General features: G+C 40.4%; 1 protein-coding gene across 1 annotated transcript in view; it reads right to left on the bottom strand.

Annotated features, from left to right (window-relative positions):
- Nucleotides 1–23,422, bottom strand: part of LOC306864980 (neuropilin and tolloid-like protein 1) — a gene marked incomplete at its 5' end in the record, with an annotated part of 106,275 nt that overhangs the window by 16,492 nt on the left and 66,361 nt on the right. Inside the window, 3 exons of the mRNA XM_079409311.1 lie at nucleotides 5,893–6,121; nucleotides 19,931–20,058; nucleotides 20,158–20,199. Coding sequence (XP_079265437.1) covers nucleotides 5,893–6,121; nucleotides 19,931–20,058; nucleotides 20,158–20,199 — 399 coding nt within the window. The remainder of the gene's footprint in view (nucleotides 1–5,892; nucleotides 6,122–19,930; nucleotides 20,059–20,157; nucleotides 20,200–23,422) is intronic.

The following is a 23,422-nucleotide window of genomic DNA, read 5'->3' as shown; positions in this document are numbered from 1 at the left end:
TTCAATGTTTTCGCCATTTGTGGATAATGGCTCTCACTGTGGTTTGCTGGAGTCCCAAAGCTTTAGAAATGGCTTTATAACCTTTTCCAGACTGATAGATCTCAATTACTTTCTTTCTCATTTGTTCCTGAATTTCTTTGGATCTCAACATGATGTGTAGCTTTTGAGGATCTTTTGATCTACTTCACTTTGTCAGGCAGGTCCTATTAAAGTGATTTCTTGATTGCGACCAGGTGTGGCAGTAATCAGGCCTGGGTGTGGCTAGAGAAACTGAACTCAGGAGTGATAAACCACAGTTATGTTTTAACGGGGGCGGGCACTTTTTCACACAGGGCCATGTGGGTTTGGATTTTGTTTTGCCTCCATAAAAAAAAACCCTTCATTTAAAAACAGCATGTTGTGTTTATTGTGTTGTCTTTGATTAATATTTAAATTAGTTTGATGATCTGAAACATTAAAGTGTGACAAACATGCAAAAAAGTAAAAAATCAGGAAGGGGGCCAACATTTTTTCACACCACTGTATATATATATATATATATATATATATATTAATATTATGTGAGAAAAAAATAGTGATGATAAAATAATATATATTAAAAAGAAAATCAAATATTTAAATAAAAAAAAATTATTAAAACAATCAAATTTGGTCAATATGAATATAAAAAAATGATCTGTTAAACATTTGAAAAACAGTAAAAAAAAAAAATGCAAAAAAAAGATAACAAAATAATAAAATACAAAAATCTACTGTTTCCATACTAAAGAAATAAAAAATATAAAAAATATGTTAAATATATTTCATTAATTTATTAAGTACACATATTAACTTTGTCAGCCCTACAACATATTTATTTGTATTTATTTTATTTTAATTTATTATTATTTTTATTATTATTTATTATTTTATGGAAATAAAATAATCTAAAAAATTATTATTTTTATTATTTTTTTATTGCTTCACTTGCAGCCCCCTATAGTTTTACAACTCCTCCAAAAATTATATTGCGATAATAAAATAACATACAAAATGATCTGCTTCTAAAATGAAAGAAATTACAAATATTTTTTTTAAATACATTTAAATGTATTTGTTATATTTGATTTAAAAAGTATTTAAATAAAATAGAAAATAAATGCTGTCAATAGAATTAAATTATAAATTTGGCAAATGTAAAAATTTTTTTTTCATTAATAAGTATACATTAAACAAACTGAAAATATGTAAAAATGTTATATTTTATTTAAATAAATATTTTAATAAAATATAAAAAGCTACAGTTCTTATAGTTAAAATCAAATGCTGTCCATAGAATAAAATAAACATATTTTGTTTTTAACATTCAAATTCACCAAATTTCATAAACATTTTTCATTAATATATTAAGTACACACAGTAACTTTGCCAGCCCTTTCATGCCCCTGGGGTCCTCAAACATTCCTGAAAAAAACAACAACAACAAAAAAAACCCATATATATTATGGCTGTTGCTTTGGCTGTGGCACAACGAGGATGGTGGCATCATTTCCTTTTAATCCTTTACCCATCAACATCGGCACGGTTTGATTAGGCTGAGGTTCTTTTTCGGGGCCACTGGGACCAGACGAATGGCGACGGGGCATCACATGAGCGGTGGGACCATTACAAAGAAAGACGTTTGATGCCGGCAATGTGCACTAATGATGAGTGTGCTACAAGCCCAACATTAAACCCCCATTTTATCACCCTATATCCACTTTCTCTCTCTCTCTCAGCACTTCCTCTCTTAGCCAGATACTCAATCTATATTGTTCCTCTCCTGTCCCTCCTTTCTCACAATACTTCATCCGCTTTTAGAGCACCCATCCTTCACGTTCTTTCTTTTTACTTTCTCTCCTCCTCCATTACGCTTTATAGTGTCTGACTCTGCTAGCGCTGCCACCCAGAGAGATGCGACCCCAACTGCGCAGGACCACCCAATCAAAGACGCCCGGGTAGTGGGGCACCATCACAGCCCCCATGCTTCCTAGAAAATGCTCCATCCCTGCAGAAACAGCTCATCGCTTAAATGAATAATCCTGTAATTCTGTGCATCTGTGGTCTCGCCTGTAGCCCGTATCCTTTTATAAAGGCTATTTAGCAGAGGAAACAGGGGATCAAGTGATCTTTATATTCGACATGGGAAGATATGCAGCAGATTTTACAATGCTACAATGTAATGTTCCTGTACTAATTAAATAACAAAGAGTTTATGTGTCTCAATTCGAAAACCTTTCTTTCCATGATTAAGACGAGAAGAGGATAAGACAACACTGACATCAATAAACACTCTGATTATATCAATATGCCGTATCGTTGACGAATAAAGATGAATCTAAAATATAGTTAAAAAAAATAAAAACTCTTGATATCCAAAATTTCTCTATATTTTCTTTAACACAAAGAGGAGAAATAATATAGACCTCCACATGTTTTCATGCTTGCGGTTGCCAGATGGCCAGAGTTTAAATCCCACTACAAGAGCTCTCTTAAAGGGATGCTAGTTCACGCAAAAATGAAAATTCTGTCATCATTTCCTCACCCTCATGTTGTTCCAAACCTGTATGAGTTTCCTTCTTCAGTTGGGCACAAAAGAAGATATTTTGAAGAATGTTGGTGACCAAAGAGTTGACGGTAGCCATTGACTTACATATAAAAAAAAAATAAAAAATTGTGACCTAATACTAAAAATCTAATACTCAAAAAATATGAAACACATATTTAAAACGCACATTTTCTGCCTGAGTTTTACTTTATCTTTGCAACCTGGCAACCATTCTCTCTTAAACAAAAGTGATGATCTGAAAACATGATCTCCATTGCGATATTCTAATCAAATAAAAGTGTAATAAAGCCAGTCTGCATGCCTTCACACTATCATTTGCTCTTTTTTTGCTACTAAATCTGCCATCAAACTTTATCATTGACGAACTGTAATGAATCCAATTGTGGATCTTAACTATACTGTTTGTGATTAAATAACGCACTTACGTAACATATGTGCCCCAATACAATGTCTTTTTTGTTATAATTTTGAGCAAGATAAGTGCAATTATGACAAATGGTATAAATGGTGACAAAATTTTCATTTTTGGGTGAATTATCCCTTTAAACTTCCCACCAGTTCCTAACCTGCATAAACCATTATAAACCATTTTAGTCTGCAGGGTTATGCAAGATTTATAGTGTGTTTGTGGCTCAAATCACTGGCAGGACGTGACCAGCTAAATAGATTGCCCATGTACCTTTAATAGACACATGGATGAGCTGTTTTCATTTTCCCAGTCCTGCTCGGTTCAGCGTTCTGTCAGGTATGAATGTGCTGGTGCAAATGAGAGTGAGATAGTGTGTTTTATAAGTGAGATTATAATATAATATTTGTACACTGTGTGAATATATTTGTACACTGTGTGAATCTTATGAAAAATAAAATATACACAGTACACATGTTACATGTCTGGTTTTCTGTTTTCCCCTGTGACCTAGTTTTCCCCATTCAGTTTAATTAGTCATTCAGTTCACCTGTGTTTGCAATTATCTCATTAGTCTCCTATGTTTGGTCCATCCTTTATAAGTCTTCAGTTCTCCCTGTGTATTCGTCCGTTCTCGTCTATGTAAGCTTGATTTCTTGTCTACCTTTTGATATTCTAATTAAAATACCTTTTGTTTGTATCACCGTCGTCTGCCTGCAGTTGTGCCTCATCAGCCCGTGACAGAAGAACGGACCAATACAGTTTTTTTGCGGCATTTTTTGTTCCCCTATTTTTTCCTCCCCCTTTCCCATGGATAATACCAACATTGCCCTGCTATGCCTGGAGCAGAGGGACCGCTCCCTAGAAGATTACACCAGGGATTTTGTGGAATTGGCGTGCCTAACGCACTATCCTGACCGCTCGCTTTGTGTATTTTACATCGCCAGCCTTAGCGAGCGGTCTAAGGCACGCCTCCCCGGGAGCGGTCCTCGGAACAACTTTGCCGCATGTGTGGAGTGGGTGCTGGAGAACAATGGACTATTCTTCTCCGTCTGCCCCGCTGATGAGGACTTCTCCAGCCTCACTCCCAAACCAGTGACCAGCCAGCCTTTCGCCTACTGCACGGAGATCTCGCCGGAGCCCACTCCAGATGGAGAGCCTGTGCCTGCCGTGACACGTGAGCCAGATCCGAGACCCGTGATCGAGCCTATCGTCACCCCGGAGCCTGAGCCCCAGGAGTGGTCTGACCAAGTGCGTGAGCCGGCAACATCGTCCGTCCCCGAGGGAATCCTAGTGGAGATCGAGGGCTTGGAGGGAAGCCCCGCCCAAGCTGAGGGTGAGCTGCAACTGGCCACTGGCAATTATTCCGAAGAACTTAAGGACATCTTCATGTGGGATCTTATTGACTGGTTTGGGGAGGCATTACCCAGCCCTGTATCTCCTGTGTCTCCGCTGGTTCCGTCCAGCCCTGAATCTTCTGTGTCTCCGCTGGTTCCGTCCAGCCCTGAATCTCCTGTGCCTCCGCTGGTTCCGTCCAGCCTGGAATCTTCTGTGTCTCCGCTGGTTCCGTCCAGCTCGAATCCTCTTGTGTTCCCTCCCAGCCTCCCTCTCCCGCCTCCTCTCAAGCCAGTCAGTTCCTCAACCCTAGTCCCGCTGGTGCCTGTCAGCCCCTCAGCTCACCCTCAGTCTGCGCCAGCTGGGCGCCCTGAGCCATCGCCTCGGGACTTTCACCTGCCAGCTCTGCCAAGGTGTGAGGATTCCCTGTCTCCACCTCCAGCCTCCGAACCCCGGACTCCATCTCGGCCCTCCGAACCATCGGCTCCACCTTGGCTCATAGCTCCATCACCTCCACCGGGGCCCGTCCTCCCACCTGCTCCACCGGGCTCCCTCGTCCCTCCGGCTCCGCCTTGGTCAGTCGTCGACCATCCGCCGCCTTGGGGCTCCATTCCTGCGGCTACACCTAGTCACTCCTCCCCTTCGGCGATGTCAGGCTCCTCCTTCCCGTCAGCGTCACCTTCATCCTCCGTCACTCTGGCTCCGCCGCGGCATTCCGGTTCCCCGCCTCCACCTCAGTCGCCTGAGCCTCGGACTCCGCCTTGGCCCTCCGGATCCTTAATGTCACCCTGGCTCTCCATCTGCTCGGTTCCATCCTGGGCTCCCCTTCCATCGGCTCCATCTCCGTCAGTCGTCCCCAGGGTGTCGTCAAGGCCTTCTCCACCCTGGCTCCTCCCTCCCTCGACTCCGCCCTGGGGCCTCTTCCTGGCTGGTCTCTGGATTTTCATCGGACTCCTCCTGCTCCTGGCTTCCCCTTGGCTCCTCCCACCCTCCACTCCCCCATGGACTTTTTTGGACTCTCTCTTGTTTTGTTTGTTTTTCTGCCACCCTCCTGCTCCACATCCTCCTCCAGAGCCCCCACCCTCCCTCCTCAGTTATTATATTACGGCGTGGGGTTACGCCTTGCCGGGAGGGGGCGAACTGTTACATGTCTGGTTTTCTGTTTTCCCCTGTGACCTAGTTTTCCCCATTCAGTTTAATTAGTCATTCAGTTCACCTGTGTTTGCAATTATCTCATTAGTCTCCTATGTTTGGTCCATCCTTTATAAGTCTTCAGTTCTCCCTGTGTATTCGTCCGTTCTCGTCTATGTAAGCTTGATTTCTTGTCTACCTTTTGATATTCTAATTAAAATACCTTTTGTTTGTATCACCGTCGTCTGCCTGCAGTTGTGCCTCATCAGCCCGTGACAACACACACATATATTATGTAAACAAAAACTTTTATTTTGGATGCGATTAATCGCTTGACAGCACTAATATATATATATATATATTACAAATACACACAAGGGTTGGATAGGAGAGCCGTAATAGCAGTGAGTGTTTGAGTGTGTATATGACTTACGCTCTTGGAAGGTAGTGAAGAGTATCCGGAAGCGGCTCTTTCGGCTGCCCTCATCGGCCCACATGCGGACCACGCCCAGCGCGGACACCAGCATGACGTCATTGGCCACCGTGCTGCAGAATTTATTCCTTAGGTCTTCCACCGAGCTGCTGCCATCGTACACCGCCACAAAATTACGCTTGCACTCGTTGGAGTTCTGCATCTCATAGTCTAGGAATCGCAAGTAGATCTAAGAGAGAGAGGAAAAGAGCTCACATCCATTGAAAATCTATTACTTTTAACGCACCAAGAACTTGATTTTCACAAAGAAAATGGACACTTCTGTCAAAATAATATTTTTTTCCTTCAGTGGTTTCAATGCACCCATCCTAGCTGTCATATCAGTGACATCTAGATTACCTGGTAAACTGTGTTTGCTTTAACAACAGATCTCTGTAGTCAGAAAAGCTTCAGGTTGATGATAATTGTACAGAAAGATCAATAACAAGAACACAGAAGGTTATGTTTGAAATTCAGCTCGTACACAGAATTGAGAGGTTTCAAAAAGTTGCAGTGATGAGCTCTCAAAGCATGGCAATAAACTTCATCCACTCACAGCAGCTCCTCTGGGCTCTCTAAAAAGCAGAGAGGTGTTAGAACGAACCATCTGCTCTCCTCTTACTCAATCTAACCCTAATCAAGCTTACTTCACACCTCTCCTCATCCAGACTCCCATATTCACCCTTTGAAATATTAGTAAATTCTGTCATCATTTATTCACCCTCATGTCTTTCCAAACATCCATGACTTTCTTCACTGGGACACAAAAGGTGAATAATAAAAAAAAAAAAACTGGTTAAATGACACTCCAATCATCTTGCCCTAAAAACCCTGTCCTTTTCTTATAGTCAACTGTAGGCTCACATTCAGATCTGCCTACATCCAATCTGATTCATATGATATAACCAAGTCCCTGTCCTACATTTTCCTTTTTAATAATAATTATATTATCGACTCACTGATACGGCCTTCAGTGGAACACAAAATATGATTTTTTAAAGAATATCCTTGCCAATTTTTAAACATAAGGAAAGTGAACGAGGCCTGTAGCTGTCAAAATGACAAAAACAGTGTTTTCTGTATGATTTCTGCATTATATTACAATAATATTAAAAGTGAAATGAAAGATCTTTTCAATGAACCTGTAGATTGAGTTCACAAAACCAGTCTGAGTGAATCATTCATAAATCAATCAAACTCATTCATTCACTATCACATGACCAGTGTTGGGGCTAGTTACTCAAAAAAGTAATATATTACATATTACATATTACTCTCAAAAATAGTAATGCCTTACTTTACTTTATTACTCCCTGGAGAAAGTAACTAGTTATATTACTAGTTAAATTTTTTTTTCTTAATTACTCTATAATTGCCTGAGATGCATCAGATGGAGGGAGAACATACAAAGGAGGAGTGTTCTTTAGGGTCTTTATTACGCCAACAACAGACTGGCACTGTCTAGCACAAATAACTACAAACAACTGTACTTGTGCAATCAAGTACAAACAAGTATTAAATTCCTCAATGTTTAACAAACACCGTCTGGTGCAAACAATCAATAAATTTGATTGTCAATTTATAACAAGTCCAAACAATACGAAGGTTTTCCTGTCGGAAAACGGCTGGTCTGTCCCTGCTATAGGTATTTTGCAGATTATCTTTCTAAAAGACAGCGATTCGACGGTAGAAAGAGGTAACATTTCTTCTACTACGTACGAGGCAACAAGCTTATTTATCTCGGATTTTGATGTTGGTAGTACTTTATGTTCAAATGAAAGTTTTTGCTGCTTGTGGGGCTGCTCGTTCATGTCACTCTGTCGCTTCGCAACGAGCTTGATGTGTCCGTGCTGTCGCTGCAGGTGCTTCTTCAAGTTGGAGGTAGAGTTACAAGCGGTGGAGAGCAGCTTTCTCCCCGGGCAGAGTGTGCACTTCACCGTCAAGTTATTTTCCTTCCATTGAACATATTCAAAATAATTACTGAAACTAGCTTTCTGTTGCTGGGAACCTTCCTCTGAAAAAGAGCTTGCCGTTGTTGACGCTTCCATTTTTCCCCATCTGTCTTTGAGGGTGCCGCTCTGCTGCTGGCTGCCGGGTGTCGACCAATCGGTGATGGTAAATGATACCTCGTGCCAAACCCAGACCAATCACTGTTCCATTCACGCCCTCCTCCCCTTCCCTTCTGTTCTCTGTGTTGTGTGCCTTGTGTGTGATGAAGGTGCTACTGGCAAATGTAACGCAAGTAACTAGCTCGGGAAAACTGTAATAATATTACCATTTTCAGACGAGTAATGCCTTACACTACTAGTTACTGAAAAAAGTAATATTATTACAGTAACGCGTTACTTTGTAACGAGTTACACCCAACACTGCACATGACCTCCGAAGATGCAACTGCGCAGCTTTTATGATACTTTTATAATGGCATCCTTTTTGTAACTGTAAAACGCCAATCTCCATTCATTAGAGATCATTCTTCAAAATGTCTATTTGTGTTCCACAGAGAGTCAGTCAAACAGATTCGGTTTGACATCAGGGTGAATACATTTTAATTTGAAGGTGCACTTTTCCTATAAATACACTGCAAGAATGACCCTCATCATAATAAACCAAGAAACACTATTTGACAGATTTGATAGAATCAAAAATTCAAAATATTAGCTCAGAGTGTTCTTCTCCCAGTGGTTGAAGTTGAGGTGATTTTACATTTAATGTGCACTTGGTGTTGCATTATGACAAGTAAATGAAGCACCCCAGTTCAATCAGTGAGCAAAGGGTCATGTGTTACTCACAGCTCAGTAAATCTTCTCACTGTAATAGCATTTAGCTCAGCACATTTCCACTTTTATAGGGGACCGATCGGTGTGCCATTCCAGCAATGTTAGTCGGTTTGTCCTTGCCTCCTCACAATATGCTCACACCTACAATATAAGTAATGAACTAGTGACACTGCAGTCTTTCTGGACTGCTGTGGTGTATACAATCTCTCATCATCAGCAAAACAGGGGGCGTCACTTAAACCCACACTGTACATAAATCCCCACTTACTGAACCACATCTAAACAGATGAAACATACAGTATGAGGCTTTCCTATTCCCTCAGAGAATCACATGAAGATGACAGGAGACTCGCTACAGTATGTGCCAGCTTGTTAGATCTTGTTAGGCACAATTTACTAGGCGGAATATGAGGAATGCGCGAGACGGTAATTAGACAGAATTGATTACATAAAGCATTAAGGAACCTGACCGGTTATTAAGACAGACTCGCCTAATATTCTAACAACCTTAGGGCAGCTGAAAGCAAAATCCAGAAACTGATCCTGAAAGTACATCCACTGACAACTGAGTAGCCAATCGCTAACACTACCTTATAAACCCTAAGGTCGAGGAATATATAATGTGACAAAATCAAATATTTAATCAAAAGATTTGGGCTGGCCTTAGATTACACAGTCTTATCTTTGCACTCTAATTAGTGGTGCTTGCTATTCCTCTTAATTTTTATATTTTCCACCCAAAAATTTGAGACATATCTCATCCAACACCATCTGTGCTACAAACTGAATAAAACGTGATCAGTGATCAGACACATGGTTTCCACAAAACAAAAAAACAAAACAAAACAAAGCAAAGCAAAGCAAAGCAAAACAAACAACAACAAAAAACACACACACACGAAACAAAACAAAGCAAAGCAAAGCAAAGCAAAGCAAAACAAACAACAACAAAACACACACACACACACACACGAAACAAAACAAAGCAAAGCAAAGCAAACAACAACAAAAAAAAAAACACACATGAAACAAAACAAAACAAAGCAAAGCAAAACAAACAAACAAAAAAAACACATGAAACAAAACACCAAAGAGGAAACACATTTGAAGAACTGCATACAATTTTTAACTTTAAATCTATTTTATAGCAATATTTATAGCAAATTGTTGAAAAATAGGCAAAAATTGTCAATTAATCTTGATTTATCACCAGTCTTTAGAAAACATTTACTGTAAAATATCTAATAATGATAAATAATAAAAAAATGTGATGATGAAATGAAAACGGCACTCACATTTCTTCAGAAAATGTAAAAATGTAGCATGTAAAAAATTTAATAATTGTATCTTGTCCCACTGAGAGCCAAACAAGAGGAGCCCGATTACTTTACCTGACCTTAGACATTGTGAATCAGTGAAAATGATTATGAATAGAAACCTCCTTCACCCCTCCATCTGAGACAAGCCCCCTGCAGACTTCAGAAGCCGGCTTGACTCTTCAAATACACTCTAATTACCCAGCAGAGTTATTGTATTTCAATAAATCAGCTTTTTTCCCCTTCTACCGCTCCTCTGGAATAAATTAGTCAGGGCTGCCTGACATCGAGACGTCAACCTCTGGCCAGTTGGGGACTGCTGTCTCTTCAGGGCATGTGGATGTGTTTGAGGTGCTGTTCACATCCCCCTCTGCGCTGACTTATTTGTAGCCTGCATCCACTGATGTTCCCTCCAGAGCAGAGAGAAAAATCAGGAACGGTTGCAGCTCAGAAATTCTCATTTGGATGAACTGCTGCAAACAACCGATGATGTAATAGACCCCGCCCCCTTTTCTTTTCATATCAGACAGTAAATCAAATAAGAAACAGCAAGATGAGATGTACATGTCTGGGAGGTTATACGCTTGTGGACTTAATTGGATGAGATATATGAAGGCTTGTGAGAGATGTGGCGAGGAAAGCCATTTGAGCAACAGTAGCTGCTGTCTAGAGGAAGGCACGGCGCTTTCCCCGCCATCTGTGCTTCAAATAATCATTCCTGTAAGATTTCAGGGCCAGATAAACTTGACACTGATTCAGAGCTGCTACAGAAAATCATTTCAATGAAAAAGAGAATATAACACTTCTTTGGAGACCACATATGCACATTATGATAAGAACAGCAGGACAAAAGTCATTTTAAGGCCAGCTGGTTCACTCATAGGTATAGGTATCAATAAGTATAACTATGAGGCATACAATAAGTAGTTTGGCTAATATATTATAATATATAAGCTCCCAAATACTGTGTATCAATGTTAATAAGTTTCTTATTGACTTTTAAGATAATTTGATCTTTGTATAAAGCAAGGCTAGTTCAGGTTGTAAAATGTAATCTAATTTAGCTCCCAGAAATAGTAATACTATTTATTAATTATACTAATTTATTTATTAAATATTTTTTACAATTTAAAATAACTGTTTTCAATTTTCTAAATATTTTCAAATGTAATTTCATTTCATGGCAAAACTGCATTTTCAGCAGCCATTACTACAGTTTTCAGTGTCACGTGATTCTTTAGAAATCATTTTAATATGCTGATTTAATAATAGAAAGAAATGCAGCCACCCGGATCCAGTCCATATCAAGTCAGCTTTATTGTCAATTCTTCCAGATGTACAGCACATACATACAGAGAATTGAAATTGCATTACTCTCAGACCCTTGGTGCATACAGTTAACATTAAACACGTTCAGATACAGATAAATACAGTTTAAACATATGTACATACAACTATACAAATATACAAATGAGGATATTGTAGAAAAAAATAAGAATTAGATCGATAAAGTGGCATAAGGCGCATGGCAGATAGAGTGCAATACCAGTTAAATAAAAACAACACTGTGTAGATATATTTGTAGTGCAAAAGAGCTTATCAGTCTGAGGACATTGTAGAAAATAAAAAAAGAGAGATAGATAAAGTGCATAAGGCACATGGCAGAATAGATGGAGTGCAAACCAGTTGAATGTACAAAAACAAAACTGTGCAGATTTGTTTTGTTTTGTTTTGTTATGAGTGTAGTGCAAGAAGAGCTTATCAGTCTGTTAAAGTGACAAGTCGAAGTGACTGTTCGGATAGATTTTTGTCAGACTATCCGAAGAGGTAATTTGCAGTCAATGTTGGATGGGTAGTGATCAGCCAATGCTGCACAAGTGACAGGTGCCGGTCACAGTTTGTTGGTCGGTGGGGGGGTGTCACAGAGTCAGAGTTCCTAGTGTGTTGCTGTGTTAAATGGGGGTGAAAGAGGGGAGGGGGGGCAAGGACGGGAGGGAGTTCAGCTTCCTGACAGCCTGATGTATGAAGCTGTCCTTCAGTCTACTGGTCCTCGCCTGGAGACTCCGCAGTCTCCTCCCTGATGGCAGCAGACTGAAGTAGCTGTGTGTCGGGTGGGTGGGATCGCCTGCAATGCGGAGGGCTTTGCGGGTGAGACGGGTGCTGTAGATGTCCTGGAGGGAGGGGAGAGAGACACCAACGATCTTCTCAGCTGCTCTCACTATGCGTTGAAGTGACTTGCGGCAGGATGCGTTGCAAGCGCCATACCACACAGTGATGCAGCTAGTTAGGATGATCTCGATGGTGCCTCTGTAGAAGGTGCACATGATGGGGGCCGGGGCTCTGGCTCTTCTGAGTTTGCGGAGGAAGTAGAGACGCTGCTGTGCTTTCTTGGCCAGTGCTACAGTGTTGTTAGTCCAGGAGAGGTCCTCAGTGATGTGCACACCCAGGAACTTGGTGCTGCTCACTCTCTCCACAGTCGCACCGTTGATGGTCAGAGGGGCATGCTGAGTGTGTACTCTCCTGAAGTCAACAACAATCTCCTTCGTCTTCTTCACATTCAGAGAGAGATTGTTGTTACTGCACCACCCGGCCAGGCGGCTCATCTCGCTCCTGTAGTTTGTCTCATCTGTGTTGCTGATGAGACCCACCACAGTCGTGTCATCCGCAAACTTAATGAAAATGTTGGAGTTGTGTGATGGTGTGCAGTCGTGGGTTAGCAGAGTGAAGAGGAGGGGGCTCAGCACACATCCTTGGGGGGCCCCAGTGTTCAGTGTGATGCTGCTGGATGTGTTACTGCCGACCCGTACTGCTTGAGGTCTCCCGGTCAGGAAGTCCAACAGCCAGTTGCACAGAGAGGTATTGAGCCCCAGCTGGGCCAGTTTGTGAGTGAGCTGTTGAGGGATGATTGTGTTAAATGCTGAACTGAAGTCTATGAACAGCATCCTGACATATGAGTCTTTTTTCTCCAGATGTGTGAGGGCTGGGTGGAGGGCAGTGGTGATGGCACCATCGGTCGAGCGGTTGGACCTATATGCAAATTGGAAGGGGTCCAGGGAGGGAGGGGGGGGGGGGGGCGGACTTGATGTGGTGCAAGACTAGCCGTTCAAAGCACTTCATGAAGATGGGAGTGAGTGCTATTGGACGGTAGTCATTGAAGCAGGATGGAGATGACTTCTTAGGGACTGGAATGATGGTGGTAGCTTTGAAGCATGTGGGGACAACAGCCTGATTTAGTGAGATGTTGAAGATGTCTGTGAAGACCTCAGTGAGTTCCACTGCACAGTCTCTCAGTACACGCCCAGGAATGTTGTCAGGACCCGGAGCTTTGCGTGCATTGATCCTGCTGAGGGATCTCCTCACACTGTCCGGGGACAGCGTCATCACCTGGTCACCGGGAGGAGGTGGAGTCTTCTGTGCAGTGGTGCTGTTTTGTGCCTCAAAGCGAGCAAAGAAGGCATTCAGCTCGTTCAGCAGGGGGATGGTGTTGTCACAGGTCTGTGGTGGGGGCTTGTAATCCGTAATGGTCTGTATCCCCTGCCACAGGCTCCGCGTGTCTCTGCTGTCGCTGAAACGATGGGCTATCCTCCTGGAGTACTGTCTCTTGGCCTCTTTGATGCCGCGGGATAGGTTGGCCCTAGCTGTCTTCAGGCTCTCCTCATCTCCAGCTCTAAAGGCAGTGTTCCGAGCCTTCAGAAGTCTGTAGACCTCCCCTGTCATCCACGGCTTCTGGTTGGCCCGGACAGTGATGGACTTTGTGACTGTTACATCATCAATGCACTTGGAGATGTAGGCAGTAACAGTCTCTGAGTACTCTTGGAGGTCTGTAGTATTGTTGTATGTGGCAGCCTGTTTAAACATATTCCAGTCAGTGGTGTCAAAGCAGTCTTGAAGTGCCTCTGACGACCCTTCCGGCCACACTTGAATCTGTTTGTGAACTGGTTTGGTGACTTTAACGAGCGGTCTGTATGCAGGCATTAGCATGACAGTGATGTGGTCTGAGGCTCCGAGGTGGGGGAGGGGGAGGGCCTTGTAAGCTCCTCTCTGGGTGGTGTAAACAAAGTCCAGAGTGTTTTTTCCCCTTGTTGGAAAGTCTATGTGTTGGTGAATTTTTGGGAACACACTCTTTAAGTCTGCGTGATTGAAATCCCCAGCCAAGATAAGAAAAGCATCTGGGTGGGCTGTCTGCTGCTCACTGGTGTGCTGGTACAGATCATTTAGTGCCTCACTCCTGTTGTTGTTGCTGGAGCTGGGAGGGATGTATACAGCAACGAGCAGTATGGCTGTATATTCCCTCGGTAGATAGAACGGCCGGCACTTAATAATCATAAACTCCACAAGGGGTGAGCAGTGTTTGCAGACCACAACAGCGTCGCGACACCATGCATCATTGATGTAAACACAGAGACCGCCGCCGCAGATCTTACCTCCCTCGACGAGAGCTCTGTCAGCTCGATAGCATGTTAGCTGGTTGAGCTATATGGCACAGTCCGGTACGCTGTTGTTAAGCCATGTTTCCGTAAACACAAAAACACAACAGTCTCTTACAGTCCTCTGAGTAGAGCGGAGTAGTCGGATGTAGTCCAGTTTATTGTCCAAAGAGCGTACGTTCGCCAGTACGATGGTGGGGATAGCTGGCTTGTGTGCGTTGGCCGCTAGCCTAGCTCGGATACCTCCGCGCTTACCCCTCTTCTGCTTCCTCTCACGCCGCTTGTAGCGCCTCCGCTGTGGGCGAGATGCAGTAGTGGGGGTCGGTGATGGAGAAGGCATTCGGAGCAGACCGAGGTCCCGCAGCTCTTCAGCGTGCGCGGAGTTTAACTCTAAAAATGTGGTTCTGCCGACATCGAGCAGAAACTCACGACTGTATGCGTGCTTAAAGACAGGTAGACGAGACGAAGATGTGCAAAAACATTGCGACTTACAAGACAAAAAACACGAAAACACCGATTTGTCGGGAGAGAGAGAAGCTGCTGCGACTGCGCGCGCCGCCATCTTAGGTAGAGATCAGATCAGATCCAGATCAGATGGTGGATCAGCACCTAGAGATGACCTCTACAGCCCTGAACGTCAGCGGAGACCAGGACAACTAAATGAGCCCCAGAGACTGATCCCCAGTGAAGACCCTGTCTTCTAGATGGCCATCGGGACAAGACCACAGGAACCAGATGAGTCCTTTGCTCAATCTGACTCTACTGCAGCCTAGATTTAAACTGCTGATTTTGTCTGGCCAGAGGAGAATGACACTATTTCGCCACACTATTTCCGCGTCTAAATACTGTAAAGCTGATATAAAGCCAATTAGCTTTATATCAAGCTGATGTAAAGCTGCTTTGACACAATTTGCATTGTTAAAAGCGCTATACAAATAATAGTGACTTGACTTGACCTGAAATGTTCTTGAAAACAAATGTTGAAAACAGTTGTGCTGCTTAATATTTTTGTGGAAACTATGAAACTTTTTTCCATAATATTTTGGTGAATTGAAATTGTACAAGGATTTTTGTTACATAATAAATGTCTTTACTGTCACTTTTGATCGATTTACTGCATCCTTGCTGATTAAGTATTAATTTAAAATAATAATAATACCAACACACTTTTGAATGGTAGTGTATATAAAATATTTTATAAAATCTATATTTGAAACTAGATTCATATCTATATACAGATTAAACTAGATCATTCCATATTCTGCAATCTTGAGCGTTACGATTACTCACAGTCTGCTGTATAAATATTGGTATATCAGGCAACACTCTGTGAAGTAGCTGGAGGAGATTGTATACAAATTCACACAAACGCAATCATGAGTCTGAGCACTGAAATTTTCAGTCTCCTTTGAGCAGTGCTGGTGGATGATAAAAATGCTTGAATAGCTGTGTGAAACTAATCACTATGAAAAGGACAAGGGCATATGCTTTTGATTTGTGCCTTTGGAAGGACATCAGATAGAACAAAAATCAATTTCTGAAGCAATAAATCACATTAAACACAAATATCATCACAGAGCCATGGCATAATACAGATTTTTGCTCTCCAGTCAACACTATCGCTATCTAAAGATATACAGGAAATGGAGGCAATTTATTGTGTTTATTTATATGGCATAACACTGATCGGTTCCGCAGGTAACTTAATAACTCTAAGCAAATTCATCTGTTACAGATAAAATGTTTTAGAGTTTTTGATGCTAAAATACTTTCTTCTTTCCTGTCTAACATGTGGAGAACATTTAAAAGAAAGAAAAAAAGAAAGAAAGAAAAAGAACAAAAGAAAGAATTTTATTTAGCAAAGACAAAAATGACAAAAATGTATCATGGTTTCCACAGAAATATTAAGCAGCGTAACTGTTGATAAGAAGAATCAAATGCTGCTGAAAATATTTAAAATATTACAAGCTATAAAATATACTGAATTACAGTATTAGCGCTTTGCGTATGAGAAAGGCAGATTACATTTTTGTTTTAAATTTGTATATTATCAAAAAATTAAACAGTAATTTTAAATCATAATATTTCACAATATTACAGTTTTTACTGTATTTATGATTAAATAACGTCAGCCTTACTGAGAATAAATGTTTCTCAAAAACATTTAGAAATCTCCAACCCCAAACTGAGCATATAGTGTACATAGACAATCAGCTGCATGGGACAATGGTCAGTTATACAGTTTAGAATATTATACAAGAATATGTGACTGCTAGTGGTGGGCTATATGACCAAAATCTTATATCACAATATGTGTAATTTTATTTTGCGGTAACAATATATAGCACAATGTAGTTATTTTTGCTTTAAATAAGGTTTTTATGAAATCGAAATTTTTGATTCCATAGGAATTTCATAATTCCTTTCACCAGTCTCAATATCACAAAAAACTAATACTAGCCAAAAAAAATAAAAAATAAAATAAACAAAAAACCAAACAAACAGAAAGTCAAGTTCATGATTAAATAAGAATAGGAAACTAATTACAAGCAATAGGACAAAAAAACAAACAAAAAAACAACATCTCTAGAACAAATTAATGGTAAAGTGCACACTCATTGTTTCCCCGGTGCTCGTGTTCTCGATGTTTCTGCGCAGATACCCGCGGTCCTGAAGGGCGACGAGAGCATCGGTGCTGTCGTGCTGCACGTGGGGGATAACGACACCAAGCTGCAGCAGACGGAGACACTGAAGAGGGACTTCAGGAGCCTGATCGAGACGGTACGCAGCACATCGCCCACGACGACAATCATCGTGTCAGGACCGCTTCCCACGTATCGACGAGGACCCGAAAGGTTCAGTAGACTTTTTGCTTTAAACAAATGGTTATTGTCATGGTGTACAGGACAGAAACTGCTCTTTGTTAATAATTGGAATCTTTTCTGGGAGCGTCCTAGGCTTTTTCGTGCTGATGGCCTGCACCCCAACAGAGTCGGAGCGGAACTCCTGTCGGACAACATCTCCAGGACGCTACGCTCCATCTGACTAGTAAGCCAATTCTCAAATAACTGCTATGATGACTTTTGTTCTACCCACTTAAAAGATAGAAGTACTTGCGTTGTCCAATCTATACAGACTGTGTCTGTTCCCCGAATAGCGAGGTCAAAATATAAATTTAATGCAGGATCTAGAAAAAATCTGACCGTGATTAAACCAGAAAAACGCAAAATAAATGAACAAAAACCATTTTTAAAGCTTGGGCTCCTAAATATTAGATCACTCGCACCCAAAGCATGCAGTTATTGTAAATGAAATGATTACAGATAATAATTTTGATGTACTCTGCCTGACTGAAACCTGGCTTAAACCAAATGAATATTTTGGTCTAAATGAGTCTACTCCAGCAAGCTACTGTTATAAACATGAGCCCCGTCAGACTGGTCGTGGCGGCGGTGTTGCAACGATATATAGTGATATTCTCAATGTTACTCAGAAAACAGGATACAGGAGGTTTAACTCATTCGAAATACTTCTGCTTAATGTTACACTGTTAGATATGCAAAAGAAATCTCCCCTATCTCTTGCTCTGGCTACTGTGTATAGACCGCCAGGGCCATATACAGATTTCCTAAAAGAATTTGCAGATTTCCTCTCAGATCTATTAGTTAATGTTGATAAAGTGCTAATTGTCGGAGATTTTAACATTGACGTTGATAATACAAATGATGCGTTAGGACTTGCGTTTACTGACCTAATAAACTCTTTTGGAGTCAAGCAAAATATCACCGGGCCCACTCATCGTTTTAATCATACGCTAGATTTAATTATATCGCATGGACTTGATCTTACCGATATAGATATCGTACCTCAAAGTGATGATGTTACTGATCATTTCCTTGTATTGTGCATGCTGCGTATTACTGATATTAGTTATATCGCTCCGCGATTGTTATTGTTCCAGCCACCAAAGACAGATTCACAAATAACCTGCCTGATTTATCTCAACTGCTCTGTGTACCCATAAATACACATGAACTAGACGAAAGGACTTGCAACATGGGCACTATCTTCTCTAATACATTAGAAGCTGTTGCCCCCCTCAAATTGAAAAAGGTTAGAGAAAAACATACTGCGCCATGGTACAACAGTTATACCCATTCTCTCAAGAAAGAAACTCGTAATCTTGAGCGCAAATGGAGAAAAAGTAACTTGGAAGTTTTTAGAATTGATGAATTTCAGTCAGGTTTCACCATTGTACAGAAACTGCACTTGTTAAAATTACAAATGACTTGCTTCTTGCTTCAAACCAAGGCTGCATCTCATTGCTAGTAATACTTGATCTTAGTGCTGCGTTCAACACTATAGACCATGACATACTTACTTGCCTATTAACATCCCATGGTAACTAGGAATTACGGAAGCTTCAGTCTGGATCCAACCCTTAAATGATCTGAGATGACCTAACACCTGAGAAATGATAATGCCAACCCCTCAGAGGATGCCAACGCTCAGACAACAAACAGAATTACCAAATTTTGCCATAAGTTAAATATATTAAGGTTACACGTGTTTTCTTTCTCAGCTGTTTGCTTTCACTTAAGACCCAATTTACTGTGTTTACGAGGATACTTGCAAAGATGGGCATTTTGACACACAAGTGTGTGTGTATTTAACCGTTCAAGGCCCGTAAAGCAGCAAAAATTACTGTTCAATGCTCCTGTGCTCTCTGAGCAGCATCTTCATGTGCACGCGCCTCTCTGGCAGTGCTTAGAAACAGTCTTTCAGACAGCGTGCGCATATAGCGAAATTAAATCTCTTTAGCAATCAGAATAAAGTCCACTTCCAGACAGCTCTGCAATAAATTTTCCTAATGAGGGTGCATTTATACAAAAAAAAACATAATAAAAGGGAACAAATTAGAATTTTTTTTTTTTTAAAGTGTTACTGCACCACAAAATGGAAAAAGACAAGAGAAAAGAAAACATTAGCCAGTATTTTGAGCAGGTGTAAATAATGCGACCAGGGCAGCTGTAAACTGCTTCCTGACAACAGTGCTTCAATTAAAAAACAAATCTGACCCCAAATAAACTGGACCGTCTGACCTTTTCCACATGAACACATTCTCTTTGATTCTCACCTGCTATAAAAAAAAATGGCAGCCCTTTGAGAGCTCATTCTGTTGTATATCACACAACCAAAACCTGCCACATTTTTATCCTCAACAGAATTCCATCTAACCGCATACAAATCCGCCCCAAGATGTTTTCGCAATGGCCGCATAATGCAAACAACTGCAAAACAGGAAGCCAGACACTGAAGCGTGTTAGGTGGTAACTGCACAGCTTGAGGCAGACACAAGCTGTCATATGTCAGAAACGTGGCAGGCTGGGTAACAGAACGACAACAGGGAAACAACTTGGTTGTTATTAGACAGAGTGTAGGAAATTGGGGCAGGGGCTGACTGTGGGGGACTGACCTTGGAGCGAGGAGGGGCACGGATGTACCACTTGCAGTCCACTGCCTCGGTCTGCAAGGCTTTGCCATCTCTGGTGATCTGCTGCGATTCAATGATGCCTTCAGGTCCTCCCATCTCAAATTCACAAACTGCAGCGGGGGCGATATAAGAAGACAAATTACGAAAAATGGAAAGCCATTAGATGTATTCATATGGAGGATGCTTATAGATGAATGAATAATACCCACAGGGAAGAGGTTTGGGGACTCCTATGTCTTTAAAGTCGGGATCTGAAAAAAAAAGCATGTTAAAACAGACTTAATTCAGATAACCAATATCCATATGCTGTATTAGATAAACTGAACCATTCAAAGTACAATCAACAAGTACATTGAGAAGATATGTGAGCTGTTGTTTAATATCCTCAATACATATTTTAAATCTTGCTGTTGATGTTTCAAAAATGATGCAGTTTGCAGTTTGAAGTGCATGCTTTCAAAGTGGCATGAACAGGAAGCAAGCATTCAATAAACAGTATTCTCATTTCACTCTCTGTAGAGGCATGAGAAAAAATGTAGATGTGTTTGGCAAGCTGTCTGTAATGGAGGGGCTTGGGACCCACCTATGGAAAAAACTATGGAGTTGAGGAGACAAGATGACAGATAGATTTAGAAGAAAGCAGGAAAGTGTTTGTTTGCATTCCTTCATCACAGTCCAAAGCTAATGAACATGCTCATCCTAAACTTTCATTTAGAATATCACAAAACTCCACATTATTCATCAGTATTCAATATCCACGAAATACAATATAGTCATCTTTTTAATTTTTGTAGCTCACAAACTAATATTAGGTTCATTATCTCCACCTACTGGGCTGGAGTGTGAATCTTACTAAAAGAGTGCTGCGGGAATGAGTTCTAAACACAGAAACAAGTAAACATTTTAGCACTTCCAATTCCACCGCATAAAAATCAATGGGTTTTGTGAATGGGTTTTTGATTAAATAGCTTAAATAAGGTCTGTGGCTCAAGATAATTTTACTTTTATTCTACAACATAAAATACATCAGTAATACCCTACTCATGACTTTTTTTAAGATTTTATGTTTCTGGAAAAAGGTGGTTGTTAACAAGTGGATAAATGGGACTACAAAGGTTACTGAGGACATTAAATGTTATCATGCCAAGCAGGTATTTATATTCACCAGTACACTTTTACAGCTTTGTTGTGTTTGCACACATACTCATGCAAACTAATAAATAAATTTAATAATGTCCTGAAGAGTTGTCAGAAGATTAACAGTTGTGGCATTTAAGTTATGTGATCACAGTGTAGTTTATTTATATGTTTAGCTTTTTACTTTAAGCAAAATTAATAAAAGTTGTGTTTTTTGTGAAGATTATTATAATGAACTAAATGTGTAAGAACCTTGAACTTTTGTTGTTCACACAACTTATTTTCTGCAATAATCCAAAAGCCAACTGAAAAAATCCTATTGGCTTTTTATCAAGGGAACCAGAGTTGGCCTTCAACAATAAACAACATCACTGCTCCACTCTAAACAAAAACCCTACGTCAGTAAAAGTACATACAATAATCTAAATTGCATTGATCATAACTGTTATCCTTAAATAACTTTAAAGAACATTTTAGATGTAAAACTGCTCTGAAGCATTATGTAACAGTACTTTCAATGAAATCTCCTCTGCACCCAATTGCTCTCAATTCTTTTCTGAGTAGAATTCCTTCATTTTCAAATGCCCAGTCTCTGGAGATCCACATTTATTGCAAATACCAAACTCAATCCAACAATAGCAGCTAAGAGCAGAATATCTAATGTGCAAGATATTATTGTCTACAACAATACAGTCTTATCTAGACAAATTTTTAAAAACGTGGTCCTCATCACTGCAGCTTATTCTGATCAGAAATCGTCCACTTAGACAAGGAAGAGATTGTCTGAATTGACATGTAATGCGACTAATAACTCATTTTGTTTGTTTAAATGCCATTTAAGAGTGTATTTTACCATTATAATAAACTGGATCCATGAGTGTTGTAGAAAAATGAAAAGATCCATAGACTTTTGACTTTTGATCTAAAAATATTAAGTACTAATTATTTCACTGGCGTATGTCTGAAAACAATACAAAATATGCTAGGCCTGGGAGTCAATACAGATTTTCAGATTAAATGCAGTACAATTCAGATTCAATTAGCATTCAATTAGAATCTGATTCAGTTTGTCCATGTTTGCATGCATACGAAAGAAAATTCTCTCTTCTAATGCAGTAAATTAAAAAGTACAGTTTATAACTGATTTAAAACTATCGAACTATTCATTCACACAAGAGTCTACACTGGTCATGTTAAAACTGATTCACAACATTAACTGCCATTTTTTTGGTGCAATAGCTCGGTGAACGGCCTGTGGGTTTGCTGTCTGCCAACACACTTTTTATGTCTCAGCCCTACTCTTCATCCTAACATAAATGAACATATTCTATCAGAAGCAGCTTTGTGCTACACAGAACTAATATATGGGCAGTTTAATTACTCTCACCCCTCTATGATTAGATTGGCTTATATTTAGTATGGGTGATATTTCGCTCTGTGATCCCCCATTCACTCTGATATTCATACATGGACAGAGACGGTGGCATTTACAGAACTGAATCTCATCGAAGATGACTTCTCTTGGAAAAGACATACACATACATACAAACATGAGTCTGAACCCATTTAGAGAGGATTGGATTGTACCTCAGTTACCTTTTCTGGAGAGACTGATTGATTTGTGGATTGATCTGGTGTAAACGGCTGATTTATTTCTCTGTCATTTCACCCTCCTGTGAGCACTTATGTGGGTCACTGTGTGTGTGATTGCAGAGGACACCCATCACTATTATGACATATTCACTCCTATTTTGGGACACAGACACGTGGTTCCTGGCAGTATGAGACTGTAAGTTTTGAAGCAAGACATTCAAGCTACACTTTTGTTGCATTACAAGCCAACTTATAATGTTAGTGAATGTTTCTTACAGCAAAAACAATTGCAATTTAGTTGCACGACCATTATATCATACATTTAAGACTTCTTTATAAATGATCTCTGTTGTGATTGGCTAATCTTTGTGTGATTATGGTCAAAGGGTCAAGGTATGGATAGTTAGCATGCAAATCTATTGCAAAGGTTCTGTGAAACCTGTCTTTCTTTAACATTTCACACATTACACATGCTGCTCAACATCTACACTGAGAATTCAGATCAGACCTTGACCAGACCAGCAGATGCGCTTAAATATTATAAGTAATATAGGATGAAAAAGAAGGAATGACAAAGATTACATTATAGAACTAGGGTAGTGGTAGAATGAGTGAGAACACATGAGAGAATCGAATATCAAAAGAGATTCATTGGCAGAGATAAGATAAAATGGTTTATCAAAGAAGGGAATGGTGTGGAAACAGGACCTGGGTTCTGCCATCTACATTCTCACTCTGTGGCCA

This window comes from Barbus barbus (genome assembly GCF_936440315.1).
Source record: "Barbus barbus genome assembly, chromosome: 46".
In the NCBI taxonomy this organism is placed as follows: Eukaryota; Metazoa; Chordata; class Actinopteri; order Cypriniformes; family Cyprinidae; genus Barbus; species Barbus barbus.
The sequence above is the reverse complement of the archived record's forward strand: the minus strand, read 5'-3'. Positions and strand labels throughout refer to the sequence as shown.